Source organism: Zootoca vivipara, chromosome 7 (assembly GCF_965207765.1).
Source record: "Zootoca vivipara chromosome 7, rZooViv2.hap1.1, whole genome shotgun sequence".
In the NCBI taxonomy this organism is placed as follows: domain Eukaryota; kingdom Metazoa; phylum Chordata; class Lepidosauria; order Squamata; family Lacertidae; genus Zootoca; species Zootoca vivipara.
This window is the reverse complement of record NC_142590.1, coordinates 67167112-67189372: the sequence shown is the minus strand read 5'-3', so window position 1 is coordinate 67189372 and position 22261 is coordinate 67167112. Positions and strand designations below refer to the sequence as shown.

Here is a 22261-nt window from a genome sequence, read left to right as displayed (position 1 = left end):
CAACCTTATATTTTGTTGCCTAACTTTATTTAGACAACATGCAAACATTGACATATTTTGCTCTTTTCTGCTGTTACTTTATAGATCTTTTTAACTACGATGATAGAATCGTAATTTTAAAGTATCTTGTAAACTGTTGAGAGGTTCTGCTACAATGAAGTGGTGTGTAAATTTTGTTAAGCAAACAGAAATAACAGGGAAATGTAATATTAGAGTTTTTATAACTAAGTTCCAAACTTCAGTCCCACCTGTGCCTAAATGGGGTGGGGTGGGGTGATCAGATAAACAGCTTAAGACCTTACTTGAGAGAGGATGTTAGTAGTGAGAAAGATGCTTCTGTGGTTAATTACTCCAATGCAGCAATTTGTTATGCATGACAACAGCGAGTTCATACCTTTGTGGAACCACAAAACAAGGCAACTAAAGGTCTTTGGCTGAATAGCTGCCTGAACAAGACAGGAGAGGAGTGAAGAATCAGATGTTGGTGGCACTACAACCCCTCTGAACCCTCACCACTGGACTCCTAGAATTGGAGTCCAATGACAACTGGAGGGCTTGAAGTAGGTGTTTCGAATGTATGAATGATAAAATTCTAGTTTCAAGCTGCCTTCACTACTAGCGACACAATGACCTTGCTGCGAATCTCCAGAATTTTAGCTTTAAACCTAAATACATTTTTCACACACGTTAAACGCCTAAGGTTCCCTTACATTATTTTTGAGGTGTGTGGATGGTCTTCATGTGAGCTGTAATGCAGAAGAGAAACAGAATGTGCACTGTTACAAATAAGTACATGTGCTTAGTCTTTACTGTTTTGGCTCCAGGAGACCTGCAAATTTATTGCGGCATAAGGTTTTGTGGACTATAATCAACTTCATCGGAGGCATGAAGTGTTATCTGGTGGCAGGAACATGCATGCATGGTTGTGGGGAAGTGGGAATGATAGACAGAAAAAGTCCAGAGAAAATGAAATAAGGAAAGTAAAGATAAAGGTAGCTCTCTCTTCTCCCCCCACCACCAGGAAAAACAACCCAAATTGTGTATTCAGGGTAACGCCTCATGCATGCAGTGCTGTTTAAGAAAGCTTAGATAATGAATTTGCTAATTTCTAAGGTGCCAGCCTACCAACCTAGGAGGAGAATTGGAGTTCCTGCCAACCTAGCAGTTCAAAAGCACGTCAAAATGCAAGTAAATAGGAACCGCTACAGCGGGAAGGTAAACGGCGTTTCCATGTGCTGCTCTGGTTTGCCAGAAGCGGCTTTGTCATGCTGGCCACATGACCTGGAAGCTATACGCCGGCTCCCTCGGCCAATAATGCGAGATGAGCGCGCAACCCCAGAATCGGTCACGACTGGACCTAATGGTCAGGGGTCCCTTTACCTTTACCTTTAAGGTGCCAGAAGACTGCTGTTGAATTACATCTTGATCAGTGCTTTTGTTAAGCAGATCCTGTATTTGTATTTAAACAAAAACCAACTTAGGATGCAACCCTATACTGACTTACCGGGGTAAAACCCCATTGAATTTTAAAGGACTTTAAGTACAGGATTAAACTGTTATGCTATGAGTGTGTTAGTATCGGTTTTAAGGGGCTCTTCCAACCATTTTTGGACGCTGGTGGCGCTGTGGGTTAAACCATAGAGCCCAGGACTTGCCAATCAGAAGGTCAAGGTTCGAAGACGGGGTGAGCTCCCATTGTTCGGTCCCTGCTCCTGCCAACATTTGAAAGCACGAAGTGCAAGTAGATAAATACCGGTAGGAAGGTAAACGGCATTTCTGTGCAGGCGCAAGTAGATAAATAGGTACCGCTACAACGGGAAGGTAAACAGCATTTGCGTGTGCTGCTCTGGTTCGCCAGCAGCGGCTTAGTCATGCTGGCCACATGACCCGGAAGCTGTATGCTGGCTCCCTCGGTCAGTAAAGAGAGATGAGCGCTGCAACCCCAGAGTCATCCGTGACTGGACCTAACTGTCAGGGGTCCCTTTACCTCTTTTCCAACCATTTACATAGTGATCCTCCTTGCACCCAATACTGTATTATTCAGACAAAAAAAATTTACTTGCAGGTTCAATACTGGAATGCTTCCCTCTCATCCTCTAAATATCAGTGCACACACACACACACACACAGAGAGAGAGAGAGAGAGAGAGAGAGAGAGAGAGAGAGAGAGAGAGAGAGAGAGAGAGAGAGAATATGGCCAGGGGAGGAAAAAAGACAGACCTTTTTGTGCCTGGCCTGGCATTCCAAGCTCTCCACTCGTGGCTCCATGAAGTCTGATTCAGCAACAGTGCTGGGAGCTATTAGTTTACGAAAGGACCAGCACGCCCACCCAAGCGCAGACGACTGTGAGGGGCTCCTCTTACACCACCACCATGTGCCTTTCATTCTGCCTTAGAGGAGGCCTGAAAGGTTGTGGTTTTCACTTAAGACAGGAAACCAATCAAAAGCCAGAATGGCCAGGGGAGAAGGGAGCAGAGGTCAAAAGGAGAATTACAGGATCTCTTCCAGACTGCGTGGCTGGCACAGGAGATATTAATTAATGTGCAATTTATTGGGAGGATTTGGCACCATCACCATCCATTAGCTTAGTTCAATGTAAACTAATGTGCATTTCGTCCTTCCTTCTTTGCCCTTATTCCACCTCTCCCTTCTGTTTATAGATCTGGGGAACAGCCACTCTTGTCTGCAGTCTCGCTTTTCCTCTTCAGCTATTCTCTTTCCTTTCCCCATAGGAAGTAGGTGTCAGTAACTGCATGATGACCTTCCTTACACCATCCTGTTCCAATAACTCTTTCAATCTTTATCATATATATCTCATTATATATATAAAACACTGTATATTCCTGCGTATAAGACTACTTTTTAACCCAGGAAAATCTTCTCAAAAGTCGGGGGGTCGTCTTATACGCCGGGTCATCTTATTAATACGGCGAGTATATCCCAAACTCTATATTTTAACTGGGAACGTTGGGGGTCGTCTTATACGCCCAAGTCGTCTTATACGCCGGAGTATACGGTGTGTGTGTATGTATGAATATTATCTGTTGACAGAACACAACAGTTCTGTTGCAGCAGTGATGCAGATACCTGCAAAACAAACTTCTATATTTTTAAACAAACAGCAGTTCTAAATAGATATCAAACAAAGTAGAAACTAGCATTTCTTGCACAAAACAACTTTCAAATGATAAGCCTCTATGGCATGTAAAATGTATAACGACAATATAACCACAACTCAGACTCATGGCAACCTGAAGACCATTTGTGATCCAGGCAACTCTGTGGCAGTATTTCCTAAATAGCCTTTAAAAGGGGGGGGGGGCTCCTGCACCTTCTCTCACCTTTGGTGTTTACAGCAGCATTTCCTCATTCATAAAAGGTAAAAGGTAAAGGGACCCCTGACCATTAGGTCCAGTCGTGACCGACTCTGGGGTTGCGCGCTCATCTCGCATTATTGGCCGAGGGAGCCGGCGTACAGCTTCCGGGTCATGTGGCCAGCATGACAAAGCCGCTTCTGGCGAAACAGAGCAGCACATGAAAACGCCGTTTACCTTCCCGCTGTAGCGGTATCTATATATCTACTTGCACTTTGATGTGCTTTCGAACTGCTAGGTTGGCAGGAGCTGGGACCGAGCAATGGGAGTTCACCCCGTTGCAGGGATTCGAACCGCCGACCTTCTGATCAGCAAGCCCTAGGCTATGTGGTTTAACCCACAGTGCCACCCGCGTCCACATTCATACCAGTCTTTTAATTATATGGGGTAGGCTGCTTTTGAGAGACAGGTTGACTTAATCAATGCTATTTCTATTTACTTCCACAAACTTGTATCCTCCCTATCCTCCCAATGGGAACACAAGCCACCTAACGATGCAAATTACAAAATCAAATCCACTTATATGCAAAGTACTCATAACAAGCAGCAGAATGCCTGGGGAAATTCTGCAGCCCAAAATCATGGCGGAATAAGAAGTGTTTACACTTTACAGCAAGTTTAAAAACAGTTGAAGTGGGGACAACCAAAGGACAAAAATGGGTTAATTCCATATCTGGTGGCCAGTACCAAAAATGCCCTTTTGCATGCCACCACCCAGGTATCTCATAGGCAACCAGTGCAAAAATTGGAGTATCAAGGTAATATGATCGGCACCTTGCTGCCTCTGATAACAACCAGGCAATGGCACTCTGCACGAGCTCCTGAGTGTCCTCTCTGGCATTTTGGAGCCTGAGAAGCTCCTTGGCTGGGTCAAGACGGGAGCACAAGAGGCACAAGTCTCGCTCTGAACACTGGTAAGAACATATAATCATCCCTACCATGTGGCAGTGGAGGCTGTAAAAAAGACTAGTCTTGCAGCTCACATTGGATCCTCTATTAGCTAGCCATCTGATGGTCTGGAGATTACTGACTCCGAGTATGGGGGAAGAAGAAGAAGGGTTTGGATTTGATATCCTGCTTCATCACTACCCGAAGGAGTCTCAAAGCGGCTAACAATCTCCTTTCCCCTCCTACCCCACAACAGACACCCTGTGAGGTGAGTGGGGCTGAGAGACTTCAAAGAAGTGTGACTAGCCCAAGGTCACCCAGCAGCTGCATATGGAGGAGTGGAGACGCGAACCCGGTTCCCCAGATTATGAGTCTACCGCTCTTAACCACTACACCACACTGGGGGAGGGAACCTCTTGAGTATGTGAAGACCCACAGTGACCAACAGGCTTGTGCACTTTTGAGGATAAAGTTGCTTGACTTCTGAGCGATTTTGCACTTGTGGCATACAATTTCACTATTTCAAGTAAGCATTTCCTCAGTCTTTTACAAAAGTGTGCAAGGCCCACACTGCTCTCCGACAGCACAAAACATAGCACAGTCTAGCACTGCGACGCCTCAGATGGCACCAGTAATACAGTTGGAGCGTTCTGCCTCAAGGAGCCCAAGGAGTGCCCAGCTTGAGCAGCCTAATCATCCCTGGTATCACTGCAGAGACTGCCAAGTAGGGGGACCAACTGTGGCAGGGACACCTGTCCGATAGGAAATAGACTAAAACCAGCCATTCATTTCACACAGGCCAGTCAGTAAACAGCTGTCAGATGGTAATAACTTCATCAATGCCAACCTGGGCTGCAGCTGATCCAGTGACCTCCAAGTGAAAGGCTCCATATGCCATTCCTAATCTCCTATAAGCCATTTAGCGTTTGCAAATAATTAGTCAGGCTTTTCCCCCCATTTCTTGTCAAAAATGCAGTTTAAATACAGCTGGGGGGGGGGGAATTAGTCGATCAATTGCAACAACTTATCAATTGATTCATTAATGCATTACAGCGACACAGCACTAATTAAAAAGCATTGTACCCTAAAGGGAGCCAGATCTACAACAGTGCTCTGGTAGAAAGGGAAGCAGGCATTAATGCTGCTGGAATTGCCATTAAAAAAGCTTAATGCATGTCTCTTCTTTTTTCCAAAGTTAAGCAACTGGGATGCTTAACATCTGGGGCAGCAATCACAACTGGCAAGAGGAGACAGGTTTCTATCATCTTTTTAAAAAATCCTGTTTTTACTTTATTTATTTCATTGTATTACTTATCAAGACAGTTGTTTCTGTTCAATGTTAAGGGGGGGTTGGTCATATATATCACCTTCTTTTCAAGAGCATGGGGGAAAGAATCTGAAGAAATTCCTGACTTCGAGAATATAATCGGTCACCATAAAAACTCCAGTTAAGAAGCAACTCTCAAAGATTCACAGGTGTAGAATCATACACCTGGTTGCTCTCCGGCCACACAAGTTGTTTCCCCCCCTCTTCAGCCATGAACATTAAAACCTTTTAATTAATTGAAATTAATTGCAATTTGCTACATTTATCTCTGGAGTAGAACCAAAGGAGAGGACTGCTACGTGTGAATGCTGCTGATCATCAGTTTGCCTGCCTCAGAACACTCAGCTTTTCTGGACAAAGAAATGACTTCTGCATGGCGTTGCTACAAACTTAAAAACTGGCGCATGCTGAGTGTGTCAGCCTGTGTGTCAGAAGAACATGTGGCAGCCCCAGGTGGCCTTCAGCAAAATCCGCCTGCCTACAAAGAAGTTCAACAGCTTGATCTCATCTTCCTCCCTACAGTACCCCACAAAAGATGGTTAGCATCCAGCCACATTAGCATTTAGCTACATTAATGCTAATGTAACAGCACCTCCAGAGGAAACAGGGGAGGGGAGGAACATTTTAATGATTTCATAAGAACACTGGGACTTCCAGATTCAGCAGACTTGAACAAAATACTAATAATCAAGGCTTCATTAGATATAAGTCTTAGGGGCTTATTTTGCCTCAGCAGCTCAACTTAAGATGATTAGAATTCCAACAAAAGGGTTCAAACGCAGTTATCCATTTATTCAGCCTGCCCAAGAATTGAACCCTAAAGGCCTCTTCCAAGTTTCTTAGACTACATTCTGTCACCTTGGCTTCAGCATGTTGTAGACATCACAAAGGTGGGTAATAAAAGTAATACCTTTTTGGCCAGAGGTAAATCTACAATTAATTGGTTTGAAGGTGCATGTTGCTGTTCTATTATTGATGCTATACAGGCCTGGCTCTGAGAGTTGCTAGGATGGAGACCATCCAGGAATCACATAGAAGCTGCTCCAAACAATTTGAAGTGCTACACCACACACAATTCGCAGGACACAATTTCTGACCTACACCTGCTACCGATCCCACTGACTCTGAGTATCAAACTCTGCCCAAAATTCATGACAAACTCTAGCAGTGCTATGATGCAGATGCAACTATAGATTGTCAAATACCCTGCCGCACAGTTCCAAGTCCTAGTTCCTATTCGCCACAGCCACAAGTGCCTTTTTCGTGTGCTTTAAAGAACTCATATAATCCTGAGAACTTTTCAGATCACTGATCTTTAAAAAGTTGTGCCAAGTCAATGGTAAATGGCCATTGACACACAGATGCTATAGAGCTCAGAAGCAAAGATACCGTTTCTGTTTTTCTGGAAGCAGCCTTGTAACATAATGTTGTTAGCTGTTCACCAGTGAAAAACCATGAATTACATTTCAGGCATGATTTAGCACTTTGGAAATATTTCCACAACACAATGTTCAATCCACAGGCAAACGAGAAATAAATATATTTTCAGATGGCTGTGTTTTAATGCTGAAAACTAAGCTAAAAAAAATACATTTTATGTACATAGGGGTTGCATGAATTAGAGCAATTGCAAAATTTTGAACCTTTCTTCCAAAATTCTGTGGCATCAGACACTGAGAATAGATCCAACAGAACAGGACTCATGCTTGCAACCTAACATTAGCACACACCAACACCACAACCAGTCCATCGTAAGTTATGGTGTACAGGATGGCTTGCAAGAACAAAGCAAAAAGTTAGGCAGGAAGCCAGACAGATAAGAGTGCATTCCAATTCGCCCTTCCTCATAACTGAGAGAGAGAGAGAGAGAGAGAGAGAGAGAGAGAGAGAGAGAGAGAGAGAGAGAGAGAATGAGCATGCCCAGCAGGAGTGGGGTGGGAGATCTCTCCACCTGGCTCTGCCATGAGGTGACAGCCTGGAGAATCCTGTTATTTTCAGCATAGATTTATTATTTCCCACAGTGAATTTCTAGCAACTGTTCAGACAAAATCCATGTCGGAATCAGAATTTGCTCCAAAGAACAAGCAACCTATAAATGGTTCAGCAGCATAAATCTTTTCTCTAAGCTAGTTGGATGGAATCACCATCTCTTTGACCTGTTTGAAAAGGGTGTATTTCGAAGGAGCCCAGGGCTCAAGAAGACTGTGACTACTTGCCCGCTTTCTCAGACAAGCCTCGCTGAAGATTGAAAGACTGGGTTTTGTCAGATTCTAAGTGTTATGTAAAACAGGCCTAGGTATTGTCTTTTACATTTCCCTTGTGGCCTGTGCAACAGTCCACTTATAAAAAAGGGGGTCTGTTGAATGAATACATGTACAGTGTACAAAGATCTTTTTTGCTCAGGACAAATTTGCTGTTCAACACATGGCCAAACTCTCACACAATAAATTAACTGTTTGGCAGCCGCTGAGCTATTTGCTGGAGCCAAACCAATTAGGCCTTTAATGTGATCCCAATTTCCTTTTTCTGAGAATAAGAGGAAAGGAGGGGAAGAGGAAAGGAGGGGAGGGTGCTTAAGTAAGTAAATCCCCTCTTGCTTTATAAATCCTTGCCAATCATTCCAGATAAACCTGTCACCCACAGCTCTCAGATCTACATTCACACTCCTAAGCTCACAAAGAGGGCTAGGGGCTGATCACACATGGCGTTCAGCATGTCCAACTACCAACATGTGTTTTCCATAGTTTCAAAATTCAATCATTTAAAAAATATTTACCGAGCTTTATCTTTAATCAAAAAAACATGGCCAGAGATAAAACAAGCTTAGCACAAGTTACTGTTTCGGTTTTCGGAATGCCAGAAAAGCCAGTGATGTCACCAGATCAAGCTCAGTTCTGCACCCTGGAGAGTATTATGGTCTGCTCTAGGATTAAAAGAGGTGAGGCAAGACCCTTTAGGCCTCAAAGCCCAGAGACACACATGGAAATGGCTTAAGAGACAAGAGTGGGGAAGAAATGGGTACAGTTACCTTTCCAAGTGTGAGAGAATAGAAAGGGGGGGAGGGGAGAATAATTATCTCTCACGCTTCCTTTGGCAAACCTAATGCAGCTTTCATGGGGTTTGTGAAAAGTCTGCCAGCCAGGAGCTAGTCCACACCCAATAAAGTGTGGAATTTGCTACCACAATATACAGTGATAGCTGCCAACTTGGACAGTTTTCAAAAGGAATTAGCTTTATCCTCCAAGAATTTGTCTATCAATAGCCACTTGTCATTTGTGGCTATATATTACCTCCAATATCAGGGGTGTTAGGCATTACATCTCAGCATACCAGTTGCTGGGGGGATGAAACTGGAAGAAGATGATTAAGCTCGTGTTCTGATTGTTCCAAAAAGCTTAGTCCAGGGCAGCAGGATCACCAGGGAGGAGCAAAGCGGCCATCACCTCCTCTCTGGGAGCCTATTCATTCAGGTTTGCAGTAAGCCATAGTTTAGCTTAGCATGGCATGTGAACCAAGTCAGTGTTTCCTGTGAAGTGTATCAAGCTCCTGTGATCTGCAGGGCAATGAAGGAGTCCACCTCCTCCTAAGAGACCATAAAGATAATATTATGATGGCAGTAGGTGGAGTGCCAAGATCCACAGGTCAGAGCAACTGTTCATCATCATGGATGCTTTAGCTGAGATTCCTGCATTGCAGGGGGTTGGACTAGATCGGGGTTGGCAAGGTTTATCTTGCCTGGGCTGGATCGGTGCCACGGAGATCACTCCATGGGCTGGAGCGCACGCGATTTCTGGTGTCTGCGCAAATGTGATTTCCGGTGCCGCGAAATCGAGTCCCTGTGCCGCGCTGTGCTGGTTTAGTGTGCAAGTGGGCACCTCAGTTCGGAGGCAGCTAATGGGCCGGTCAAACGACCTCCACGGGCCACTTCCACCCATGGGCCTTAGGTTGGTGGCCCCTAGACTAGATGATTCCCTTGCTCCTTTCTGTACCTCCCTGAATCCACTTTTAGTAGTAAGCCTAGGCAAATCATCTCCCACCATCACCTTGCATCTGCTATTATTTTATACTGCTTGAAATCAATTAAGTATTTTAGAAGTAGAACCCAAACCTGCCCAATGCAGTTTGCAATTTCCAAGGAGAATAACGGCAACCAACTAGGGTTATTGCAACAAGCAAGAAATTGTTACTGGAGACAGGGGTGTATATAAATCTAAATAAAAAGAAATGCTATGTATTTCAAGACCGTTTGCCAGAAGTAGCAGGGGAGAGGCTAATACAAAAGTATTAAGAAACTAAAATAGTGGAAATGTTTTTAATTGCTTACATATGAATAATAAAAAGTGGGTACCCAAAACCTAAAAGATAGCAAAGTTGGTTCTGCACATACTGTACTTAATTCCATGGAGGATGCACCACTACCAAAAAAAAGCCCCCTTTTATGCAAGCCTCATCTCCAGCAGAGATGGTTATTTAGAGAAAGGCTCCACCTGCACCATACATTTAAAGAAGAATCATATCACTTAAAACAGTCATGTCTCCCCCCCCCCAAAGAATCCTGGGAACTGTATTTTATTAAGGGTTTTGAGAGCTGGTAAGCAACTCTTTATTAGCTACAATTCCCAGAGTGGTTTATCAATCAATCCCGTTCTCAGGAAACTCTGGAAACTTTAGTTCTGCGGGGGAAAGAGGAGCCTCTTAACAATTCTCAGCACCGTTAACAAACTGTAGTTCCCATGATTCTTTGGGGGAAGCCAGAGCTCTCTAAATTAGTATGATGCTGCTTTAACTGTATAGTGCAAATGAGGCCGAAGTTATTGGTCAATGACCTTAGCATGCACGCAGGTTGGTACAGAACAAACTGCTCCTTCAAGTACTACGGTCCCAAGCCATTTAGGCCTTTATAGTTACCGTGTTTATATTTATTTTTCTTCAAGAAGACACACCTTGGCTTATTTTCAGGGGATGTCTTATTTTTATTACACGCCCAGCCTTGCCTCTTCCTTGGTGCCCTCCAGAACTGCGCCTATAACTATGTCTTATTTTCGGGGCATGGTTACATTGTGCAAATGCTTAGAAATCCTGCTATGGCTTATTTTATGGGTATGTCTTATTTTCGGGGAAACAGGGTAAGCACCAGGCTTTGAACTGGGACCAGGAACAAATGGGCAGTCAGTGCAATTCTTTGAAAACAGGCAAGATGTGAGCCAAGCATGTAGTGCCAGTCAAAACTTGGGTGGCTGCATTCTGCACTAACCGAAGCATCCAACCCATTTTGAGAGGCTTATATATAACACATTGCAATAACCCAGATGGGATGTTTACAAGAGGATGACTAACTTGTGGCCAGATCTTCTCTGTCCAGGAGTGGTCACAGCTGGGGAACCACAACTAGATCAGGGAGTCCTCCTGTTCCTTCAAGAAGAAGAATATTCCTGGATCTAAAGAATATTAATCTAGTACAGATTGCTGCTCCTTTCTACAGAAGACAAGACCTTTGTACAAAATTGATATTTTGGCTCTTTGAACCTGTAAGCCAGGTTTAATAGTCCTCTTTTTCCCCTTTATCAATACCAACAAAACATTAAAGTCAATAGGTTTATCTCAGAGCAGAACCAATATCAGCAACTCAAGCTGTTGAACTGCATGAACTCAATGTATTGACTCTATTAGATCTTAAAAGTTGAAGTAACATCCCTACTTATTATGTACATTCACTGCATTTCTGGAGTTAGATTTATAACATCGGCTAAACCTTATAGGTGGCGCTGTGGGTTAATCCACAGAGTCTAGGGCTTGCTGATCAGAAGGTCGGCGGTTGGAATCCCTGCAACGGGGTGAGCTCCTGTTGCTTGGTCCCAGCTCCTGCCCACCTAGCAGTTCGAAAGCACATCAAAGTGCAAGTAGATAAATAGGGACCGCTCCGGCGGGAAGGTAAACAGCGTTTCTGTGTGCTGCTCTGGTTCGCCAGAAGCAGCTTTGTCATGCTGGCCACATGACCCGGAAGCTGTCTGCGGACAAACGCCGGCTCCATCGGCCTATAGAGCGAGATGAGCGCCGCAACCCCAGAGTCGGACACGACTGGACCTGATGGTCAGGGGCCCCTTTACCTTAAACCTTATATACACTTAAAAGGAGATTGCACTGACCAAAATGATCACAATTTGGAATAAAGAGACTTCCAGGAAAACCTACGTTTTTTTGGTTTAGAAAAATGGCTACCAAGAGGTAAGCAACATTTAGCCTAAGTGCTCCCTCTTTTGGAAAGCTCTTTGTTACTCATAGGACTTAAACCTTCTGTTATAAAGAGTTGACAGCCTTCACAGTTTTTGGAGTGCAGATTGAAATAACAAGACAGCTGAAAGGTGAAAGAAATCAAATGGCTTTTCTTATAAATAATTCAACAATATGGGTTCTATCCAACTAAGGTTTGCTCAGAGTAGACCCACTGAAATTCAGGGGCTTTTCACAATTAGCATCACAGTTTCCGAACACTGGAGAAGAGTCATCACCCCCTCCCCACTCCATCTCCGCCCAAGAAAGGTACAATCCTGAACTCAGCACGCCACTTAAGGAAATTGCAACACCTTTTTAAAAAGTTATTGTGCTTAAGTAGCCAATCTCCCTCAATAAAGAACAGTTAGATCCTAATGATGGTCCTGCATTTAAACCACAAATTGTTATTCAAGGGATAGAGACTTTCGTTGAGATTCCTGCATTGGAGGGGGTTGAGTCTGACCTAGATGACCCTCAGAGTCCCTTCCAACTCTATAATTAATTCTGTTTCTACAATCAGCACAACCATCACAAAGTGAGACACATTTCAACTTCCTCTTTACTCCCCCTGAATATTTTACAAAGGACAGCATTCTGAGCATTATCTTTTCAAGTGCATGAGGATTCATTGTAATCAAGAAGTAGATCTCCTAAAGTCACTTACTTTGTTCTTCCAAACTTACTCCCACATTCTAAAGGGAGGACAATACTTTTCCATATCTCTTCCAAAATACAATGTAATAAAGTCATCAAAAAAGGCTCATAAATAAGCCAGTCTGATGCAGAGGATAGAATGTTGAGTTTCAATATAGGAAACCGAATTTCCAATTCCCACACTGCTTTGAAGGTCATTAGATAACTTTGGGTAAGTTTACTGTCTCTTAGCTTAACCTACCTCCCAACTTCTGTTCAGTTCAGGGTTCAGTGTGGCGTAATGGTTAGAGTACTGGACTTTGACCTGGGAGACCTTGGGCCAGTCACAGTCTCTTAGCCTAACCTACCTCACAGGGTTGTTGTGAGGATAAAATGGGGAGAAGAATCATGTGTACCACCTTGAGATCCTTGGAAGATAAAGGTGGTATATAAATGTAAATAGATAAATAACACATTGCTTCCTTTTCCTCAGTAGGAAAACACAATACAAAAAAGATGTCCTTTGCTGCATTACAAGATTCACCGTTTTTTCTTCTTCCCATTCCTCAAAGCAGCACAGCCCATTTGAAGAGGAGGAGGAGGAAGGGGCAGGAAGAAAGACATTGCACAGGTACAATGTCAAAGGTGGCTCTGTGGTTTAGGCCACAGCGCCACCCGCATCCCTTGATCAGTAAGGTACTGACATTGTATCTGTACCTTGCCAATTGGAAGGTTGGCAGTTCGAATCCACGCAATGGGGTGAGCTCCCGTTGTTCGGTCCCAGCTCCTGCCCACCTAGCAGTTTGAAAAGCACGTCAAATTACAAGTAGATAAATAGGTACCGCTCCGGCGGGAAGGTAAACAGCGTTTCCGTGTGCTGCTCTGGTTCGCCAGAAGTGGCTCAGTCATGCTGGCCACATGACCTGGAAGGTGTCTGCGGACAAATGCCAGCTCCCTTGGCCTGTAGAGCGAGATGAGCGCTGCAACCCCAGAGTTGTCCGCGACTGGACGTAACCGTCAGGGGTACCTTACTGCTAATGGTTAGCAAAACTGTTATCCCAAAAGATGCTCCTAGCCACAGAGGCCACTTCAACCTCCAGTAATACTGCTCAATCTAGGAGCACTCCCAAACTATGCACCTGCCACTTCAGAGGAAGTGAAACTTCATCTAGAACAGACAGCCTATGTCAGTGGTTTTCAACCAGTGTGCCATGGCACCCTCGGGTGCCTTGAATGATGGTCAGGGGTGACGCAGACAACTTTGGCCTTTGTGCCTCTTTCATTCCTTCCCTCCCTCCTCTGATGCCCTCTCACATCTCTGCCTCCCAAAGGCTTGCATAGCTGTTTGTTGCAGCACCCTTGGCTACAAGCTTCCCAGGCGAATGGTGCCTCAGGGGCTGGCCAGGGGGTGCTTCCCAGGCCCCTGTGGGGCAGTGTCAAGAGGTGGGGGATGCGGCTCAGAGACCAGGGGCGACAGCTGCGGCTGCCAGAGGACTCCCAAGAAGAGGGGAGGAGAGAGGAGGCTGAGGGAAGGGAGGGTGTTCGAAAAAGGGCGAGGAGTGGCCAGCTCTGCAGGCAAGGGGTGACATAACTGGGCTCCCGAGCCCCACAGGGGTGCCGCAGAAAGAATGTAGTTGGTCAAGGGAGCCGTGGACCCAAAAAGGTTGAAAACCTCTGGCCACATTGCAGGAAGCCCTCAACCACAGGATCATTGACTTGTCAGAATCGGTTTCTTGGCCTTCATCTAGCCTATCAGTGTTTCCAAGCACTAATCCAAGATGTGCACAGCCTCACCCAACACAGATGACACAGAGAAACAGAGCTGGATATATCTCCACACTGGCAACAACTCAGGGGGTTGCGGAATTTTTTAAACATTATTATTATCATCACCACCACCACCATCTTTGAACCATTTGCAGATACACTTTTTAATACGTTGGTTAAGAAAGTAAACTAGGCTATGTATGGTCCTTGCAGAAGATATTTCTGGGGTTATCGACGAAGACTTGGAGCCATCTGCTAGTCAACAGGAAGGGCTGGATCAAACCCCCAGTTTAAGTTCACTATCTTGTTTCCAACAGAAACAAAACACCAGAGAATAGCCAGACCTCTAGGCCACAGAGAAATTGGCGCATAATCAGACCTCTGAGAGCCTCAAGCCACTCACTCATGAAAGGGGAGAGAACCATTTTTTAACAAGAAATAAAACTGTTAGAATTCATGTGGAAAGCACGAATATAGAAAATGCAGCTGTGGTACAAAAAGAGTGACAAAGAGGGCTACAGAGTAACAGCAAAGTGCTCATGCACACCTTAAGTGAAATGAATTCACTAGGATGATAATAGGAGCACCCACAAACCTGAAAAGAAAATTTGCTGATAAAAAGAGATGGTTGGATTTCGCTCCTCTCACACTTAGTCTTTTACTACCATTCTCTGAATTCTCTTTGCACACATTTCTCCTGCATAGCACGGGGGCGGACTATTTCAAACCATATGGATCAGAATACTGGAAAAAGAAAAACACTATGGTGAAGCAAGCCACAACAGAAATGGGAATGTTTTTGTGGATGTTGGGACAGAACAGGAAAGGTAGTGAGAAACAGATGTGACTTGACTGAACTGAAAATGCATTGCAGAAAACAGTGCTTAGGAATGTGTCTAAGAACTTCCAGAGGGGTAGCTGTGTTAAGTCTACTGTAGCAAAAACAAAGAGTATAGCAGTTAAAGGCAAACAGTCTTACTGTGGCATAAACTTGCGTGGACTAGAGCTCATTCGTCAGATGTGTGAAGTGTTACCATCAACTGTCAGATAGCATCTGTGCGTAAGGGTTTATGACCATTTTATGCAAGTTTAAATGTATACAAGAGGAGTGCGTGGAGCGCTGGGGTTGATGTACTGGCAAATCTCTGGGCAATTTACAGTAGACTGGCAAGGATTTCTGACTCCAATGGTCTAACAAAAACTTACAAACTAAAACTAAAAAAAAACTATTTAAAAAATTGCTGAAAGCGACAACACTTGGGGAAAACCAGGAGTGAATTCACAGGTTGAGCTTGTGTTGAGAGTCACCCTGTTCCTTCATTCTTAGGAGCATGTTTGCCTGCCCAAACCACTATTTTGCACCTGGTCTACTTGGTGGATCTTACAGTTCCGGTAAAAAAATTTTTTTTTAAAGCCAAAGTAGATCCTGAAAGTCTGGCATTGACCCTAACCCTGACATACAAGATATGCACAGCTACTATTTCCAAGTCATAACAGGTGATCTTCCTAGATTTCTTATGCTTATTAGCACCTGTAGTGGGAGAAATAAAAGCACTCATTTGACTTGAGACCTAAGCAAATAGCTTCATGTTTACTGATAAATTCTAGTCCAGCAATTTCCTACAGGGGGAAAAGATAAAGGATCAAGAGGAAGGCCCAAAACATATTGATGTACAGCCCCCAGTTCTACACATGGGCCTTAAAACATTGAACATGCATGCTCCTTCCCAACCAAGGAGTATTCTTCCTACCTGCCTGTTCTTCACAACTGATCATTCACTGACCTTCTTGGTTCCTCAGTACAGTAGTGCAAACTCACACATACACACTCAATATACACAGAGAGCCACTAAAAACTATTTAATGTAACCAAATACATCAGCAATGGGGAAGCTGTAGCCCAACCCACATCACCTGAAGGGACACAACCATGGGCATAGGGAGGATTTTTATTGGGGGGGAGGACTTTGTTGGGAGGGGGGCAAAACAGCCCTGAATTGGTCAGTTAAGTATTTCTATTGTTTTACTTGATCTAGGGGGCAGCTGCCCCCTGCCATCCCATAGACACAACTCCCACACAGCTCTCATCATCCCTGACCATTTGTCAAGCTGGCTAGGTCTGATGGGACTGGGAGTCCATCAACTTCTGGAGGACCAGAGGTTCCCCATCACCCTGACATTCAAACTTTAAAGATCAGAGCCTTGGCCTAACCGATAACATGAGATAGTGAGGTTCACAGTGTAAATTGCACTTAAGCAGAAGAGATTTCTTGTGTGTGTGTGTCCCACATCCAACATCTGTAACACTTTACTTTTTTTCTAATGACTTCTATTGCAAAGCCATTCTACAGTCTATATCAGGCACCCCCAGACTTCTGCCCTCCATATGTTTTGGACTACAATTCTCATCTTCCCCGACCACTGGTCCTGTTAGCTAGGGATCGTGGGAGTTGTAGGCCAAAACATCTGGAGGGCCGCAGTTTGGGGGTGCCTTGTATATATTAAGACAGGCAGTACAGTGAAGAATATACTTTTTCTTCCCCCAAAACACATATGCAATTTCTGTATACTAAGTATACATGCAGATTCTACCCAATTATGCTACAATCATAACTTTAGTTAACTACTTTGCACCAGTTGGGTCTGCACACATAGTTCCACTGAATTCAGAGTTATGTAGAACACTGCTACAAGCCAGTTTTCTAATTCTGGGATGCACTCATTGTAAAAAAGAAAAATCATCTTTTATCATGTATGCTATTTATCACAACAAAGCAACAATCCTTTAAATCGCAGACGAAGTACTAAGGGGCAGTTTTACTAATCAGGGGGGTGGGGAATGGTTAAGATTTCTCAAAAACAAAACTTTTATTTTAAGACACACCTTACCACCACCCCTATTATGGAAGGAACAGACACCACACACACACAAAGCTGGAGAGAGAGAGAGAGAGAGAGAGAGAGAGAGAGAGAGAGAGAGAGAGAGAGAGAGAGAGAGAGAGAGATGGAAAGAAATTAAAGGTCTCCTTCAGAATGCGCCACTTCTAAATCCCAAAGAAATGATCAGTACTGTACATGAAATTAGGCAGAATAAGCGAAATGCGAATGAGAGAAGCATAAGAGGCCCCAGGTTAAATACAACGGGAGTGGTGGAGAAAAAAGCATCTCGAGAGCTTGCAGGAGATAAGAAGCCCACGGAGTAAGAAATGGGGAGAAGGAGGAACCACAGAGGGGAAGCAAACAGCCTCCTGGAAAAGCGTGATAAGGAACGGGAAGGCGAGGAGGATCTGACTTGGGAACCGGAGAAGGCAGAAGAGTGTGCGAGGGGCAGAGGAAGCGCTTGAAAGAAGGGAGTTTGGGAGCATCAGAAAGGGGAAACGTATAACGGAACTGTAATACGAAAGTGCCCCATCCCTCGAAGTCCGGGGCGCCGAGTCCTCCTCCTCCCCTTCCCTTCCCGCCCGGGGCCCCATGGGCAGCTCTCCGAGGAGGCTCTCCCGGGTGGGACGGCGCTCGCTCGAGTCGGAGGGGCCCGCCAACCCCCGGAATGGGGAAGAAGAGGCGCGCCTTACACTGGGAGGTTCCCGGGATGCCCACCATCGCGCAGCCGGAGCGGCTCCTTCCCTTTGTTCCGTCCTACTCGGGGCGACGAAGGCGGCGCGGCCACGACGAGAGCGCAGCCGGGGAGGCGGCGAGGGCGGCCAGCGCCGCGCTAGGCCCTTCCGCTCCGGCCCCGCCCCCTGAGGTGACGTCACGCGCCTCCTGCGACGCCGCCTCTTTCTCCGTAGGAACCGAAGGGGAGGAGGGCGGCCTTGGAGGAGGGAGGAGCGGGGGGGGGGCGGCCTGAGGCGGCGGCATAGCTGCTAAGTTATCCCTTTTTTTAAGGGATTTTCCCTTATGCTGAATAGGCTTCCTCGCGAGAAAAGGGAAAACTTGGCAGCTATGGGCGGCGGGCCATGTGCGCTCCAGACGTTGCATCGGCACCACCCCTCCTTTCTTTAGGGGAGTTTTCACTGGGGCTTACCCGCAAGTAACAGCCGGAGTTTTACAGCGCGATCCTAGGCATGCTTCCTCGGAAGTAAGCCCCACTTGTTGCACCGCTGGGTAGGCGAAATCGGCTGCTGCTGACTGTTGCTGTTGGCAATCGCTAAGAAAAAACATCCCAAATAAAACCGACCATTTCATCATCTGAGGCCCTTCTTCTTGTGCCCACTCCATAAGAGGTCCAGAGGGTGGCAACTGAAAACGGGGTCTTTTCTGCGGTGGCTCACCGCTTTCTGGAAAATAAGAAAATTCCTTCAGTAGCACCTTAAAGACCAACTAAGTTTATATTTTGGTATGAGCTTTCGTGTGCATGCACACTTCTTCAGACACTTCTTCTTTCTGGAAGACCCTCACCCTGAAGGCTCACCTGGCCCCTTAGTTGCATATATTTAGGCGCTAGGCAAAAGCATTCCTCTTCTCCCAGGCCTTTGGCTAATTAAACAATCCATGGCCTATTAAACTGTAGGGAGAATGTTACTTTGTTTGTTCCTATGGTATGTATTTTTGTGTTTTTACATTGTAAACCACCCTGTGATCCTCTGATGTAAAAAGTATAATTGATAAGATGGTTGTAGACAGTGTTCTCGAAGCTACGAACATGAGTCTGACCAAACTGTGGGAGGCAGTGGAGGACAGGAGTGCCTGGCGTGCTATGATCCATGGGGTCGCGAAGAGTAGGACACGACTAAACAACAACAACAAATAATATTAATGTGTGGTGGGTAGCGGCCCTGTTAGTCCAGGTAAAATTACCAAGAGCCTTGTATGGCACCTTAAAGACCTAACTTTTTCTTATGGCATAAGCCCACTTCATCAAGTGTTATCTGTGGATGTACAGAAGAATGTAAAATGAGCCTCCTGGATCAAGCCAGTGACACATGCAGTCTAGCATCCTGTTATCCCAAGAGGCCAACCAGGTGCTGGTGGGAAACCATCACCTCAAGAAAGACTCGAGCAGAAGAGCACTCTTACCCTCCTGAGTTTTTCAGCAACCTGATATTCAGAAGCACTGCAGCCTCCCAACTGTGGAGGCAGAACATATCATGGCTACCGGTAGTAGCCAAGTTCCATCAATGCACTGCATGAAGAAGTACTTTCTTTTATCTGTCCTGATTCTTCCAGCATTCATGCACACATGCATGCACACAAGGTTGTAAGGAGGGAGATTGTAAGCAACTGGGGTCAGAGGAAAATGAAATGCAGGGAGGACAGTAACAATTCAATTAGAACCAGAATGTATTGAAAATAAGCACAAAAGCAGTGTTAAAATAAAATAAAAATGGCAGTGCCGAGTTAGTTAACATCTTTACAGGGGAAGGAAACCATTTGTTCAGACCGTTATATCTTTATACAAAGAGTTACATGAGACAAAAGGAAAAATGATTGGGAAGGAGGAGGGAGGAAGTGAAACTCGAGCACTATTTCATAGTTACGTGGTGCTTTGTTAAACTATGGAACTTCCTACCACAATATGTAGTGATAGCCACCAGCTTTGACAACTTGAAAGGGGAATTAGAAAGACAAGGCTACCCACACCTACTAGTCATAATGAATATATATTGTCCATTGTCGCCAGTATCAGAGGCCATATGCTGCTGAACACCAGCTGCTGGGGCAGAGGGTAAACTCACGTCCTGCTTGGGGCTTCCCCTAAGCAGCCCATTGGCCACTGCAGTGAAGTCGAGGACAGAATGGTGGTCTACATGGGTATATGGTTTGTTCCAGCAGAACACTTCTTAGGTTCAATGTGATTTACTCTATTTAAATGTGCAGTCAGTCATAACCAGGGCCGGATTTAGGTTTGTTGAGGCCCTAAGCTACTGAAGGTAATGGAGCCCTTTATATGTCCAGCTGTCCTTTGTCAACAACAAATTGTTGCTGTTTTTTGTGTTGAATATATGCTATATGGTAATTTATGGACCTAATAGGTATCTAAAGCCATTTGCACATAACAAAATATGTATTTTATCAAAATATTTGTTGAACTGAAATACAATTAAGAAGAAGTATATTAATAATGAAATACAATTAAGAAGTATTTTGGGGGGGGGCAAGAGAGTGAGGCCCTAAGCTATAGCTTGTTTAGCTTATACAGTGGTACCTCGGATTAAGAACTTAATTCGTTCTGGAGGTCCGTTCTTAACCTGAAACTGTCCTTAACCTGAGGTACCACTTTAGCTAACGGGGCCTCCTGCTGGCGTCCCGACGCCACCACATGATTTCTGTTCTCATCCTGAAGCAAAGTTCTTAACCTGAGGTACTATTTCTGGGTTAGCGGGGTCTGTAACCTGAAGCGTCTGTAACCTGAAGCGTCTGTAACCCAAGGTACCACTGTACGTAAATCCGGCACTTGTCATAACCATTAACTCCTTTTTTGTTATTCCTGTCTCCACAGCTCATTTTCTTTGTAAAAAGTGTGCTCTGGAGAGGTCATTGTTATGGTCACCAGTCATGAGTGATGTATGGAAGTGAGAGCTGGACCATGAAGAAGGCTGATTGCGGAAGAATAGATGCTTTTGGATTATGATGCTGGAGGAGACTCTTGAGAGTCCCATGGACTGCAAGAAGATCAAACCTATCCATTCTGAAGGAAATCAGCCCTGAGTGCTCACTGGAAGGACAGATCCTGAAGCTGAGGCTCCAATACTTTGGCCATCTCATGAGAAGAGAAGACTCCCTGGAAAAGACCCTGATGTTGGGAAAGATTGAGGGCACAAGGAGAAGGGGACGACAGAGGATGAGATGGTTGGACAGTGTTCTCGAAGCTACCAACATGAGTCTGACCAAACTGCGAGAGGCAGTGGAAGACAGGAGTGCCTGGCGTGCTCTGGTCCATGGGGTCACGAAGAGTCGGACATGACTAAAGGACTAAACAACAACAACAACAGTCCAACAACAACCCTATCTTGCTTACCTGGAAGCGATCGTGCATAGGATTACAGTCTTAAAGCACAATCCTTTTCCTGTTTGCTCAGAAATGTTTGCTCTGAAAGGAGCTCCCCAAAACTGAGCGAATTGGTGGTAAAATGGCAAATGCAATTCAGTGTAAACAAATGTAAAGTGATGAATGTTGGTGGGGGGGAATTTCACATATATACTTGTGGGATCTGAACCAGCAGTGACAGACCAGGAACAATGTCGCAACATTGTAGTGGCTTGCTCAGTGAAGATGTCTACCCAGTGTGCAGTAGGTTTTGGGCTTGTTCCACTGCCCTCAGAAGCTTTGGGGTGGGGCCTGACCCAGGAAAGGGCATCCTCTGTGGCAACCTCTAAGTTGCCCTCACCACAGAGTTGTGTCTGGCCTTATTCTTTTCTAAGAATGCTGAAGTCACCTCTTTACCCTGGCTTTTGACACTTGAAATATATATATATATATATATATATATATATATATATATATATATATGCACCCTATTTTTGATTGTAGGTTGTTTTAAACTGTTTTAAGCATTGGGTTTAAATTGTTGTAACATGCCCTGGGATCTTAGAACACAGGGAGGGTAATTAATAATTATTAGAAACAACAACAACAAGATATATTCCCCAGATTCTCCATGACTATTAAAGGAGTAAATAGTGCTTTAAACAGATGGTGTGGCTGTGACCTTCAACAATCCCTATGTTTTTTTCACTATCAGAAAGCTTGGCCACACCTTTCCCCCCCCTCCTTCCCTTTTAACCAGGTGAATGGGGTCAAAGTGTTCTCTCTTTCAACTGTCTTATCTCTTGTAGAGACATATCAATTGAATGTGATGGGCTGTTAACGCTCTTTTGTCAAGTCCTAGATACTTGCCAAGTGTCCTCTCAGGCGAGCTACACCTGATAGCCCTGCTCTCAGAAATATAATAGAACGCTAATATAATTAGTGGTAACAGAACATTATGTATAAACAGCAGAATTTAACATTTGGTGTAACAAACCACAAATGGAAGTTGGGGAAAGTCAACAGGGATGG

At 44.7% G+C, this 22261-nt stretch overlaps 1 protein-coding gene across 8 annotated transcripts in view; it reads right to left on the bottom strand.

Annotated features, from left to right (window-relative positions):
• CBFA2T2 (CBFA2/RUNX1 partner transcriptional co-repressor 2) overlaps nt 1-17995 on the bottom strand; it is a 70760-nt gene extending 52765 nt beyond the window's left edge. For 4 of the 8 annotated variants that reach the window (XM_035121545.3, XM_088674517.1, XM_088674516.1 and 1 more), the window contains exon 1: nt 17860-17995. Coding sequence is in view for 4 of the 8 variants with exons in the window: in XM_035121541.3 (XP_034977432.3) it covers nt 17835-17862 (28 nt within the window). In the remaining 4 variants the exon portion in view is untranslated. Of the gene's footprint in view, nt 1-17834 lie in introns of all 8 variants that reach the window. The other 4 variants (XM_035121541.3, XM_035121543.3, XM_035121542.3 and 1 more) reach the window with 1 other exon arrangement.
• Between the last annotated feature and the right edge of the window lie 4266 nt (nt 17996-22261).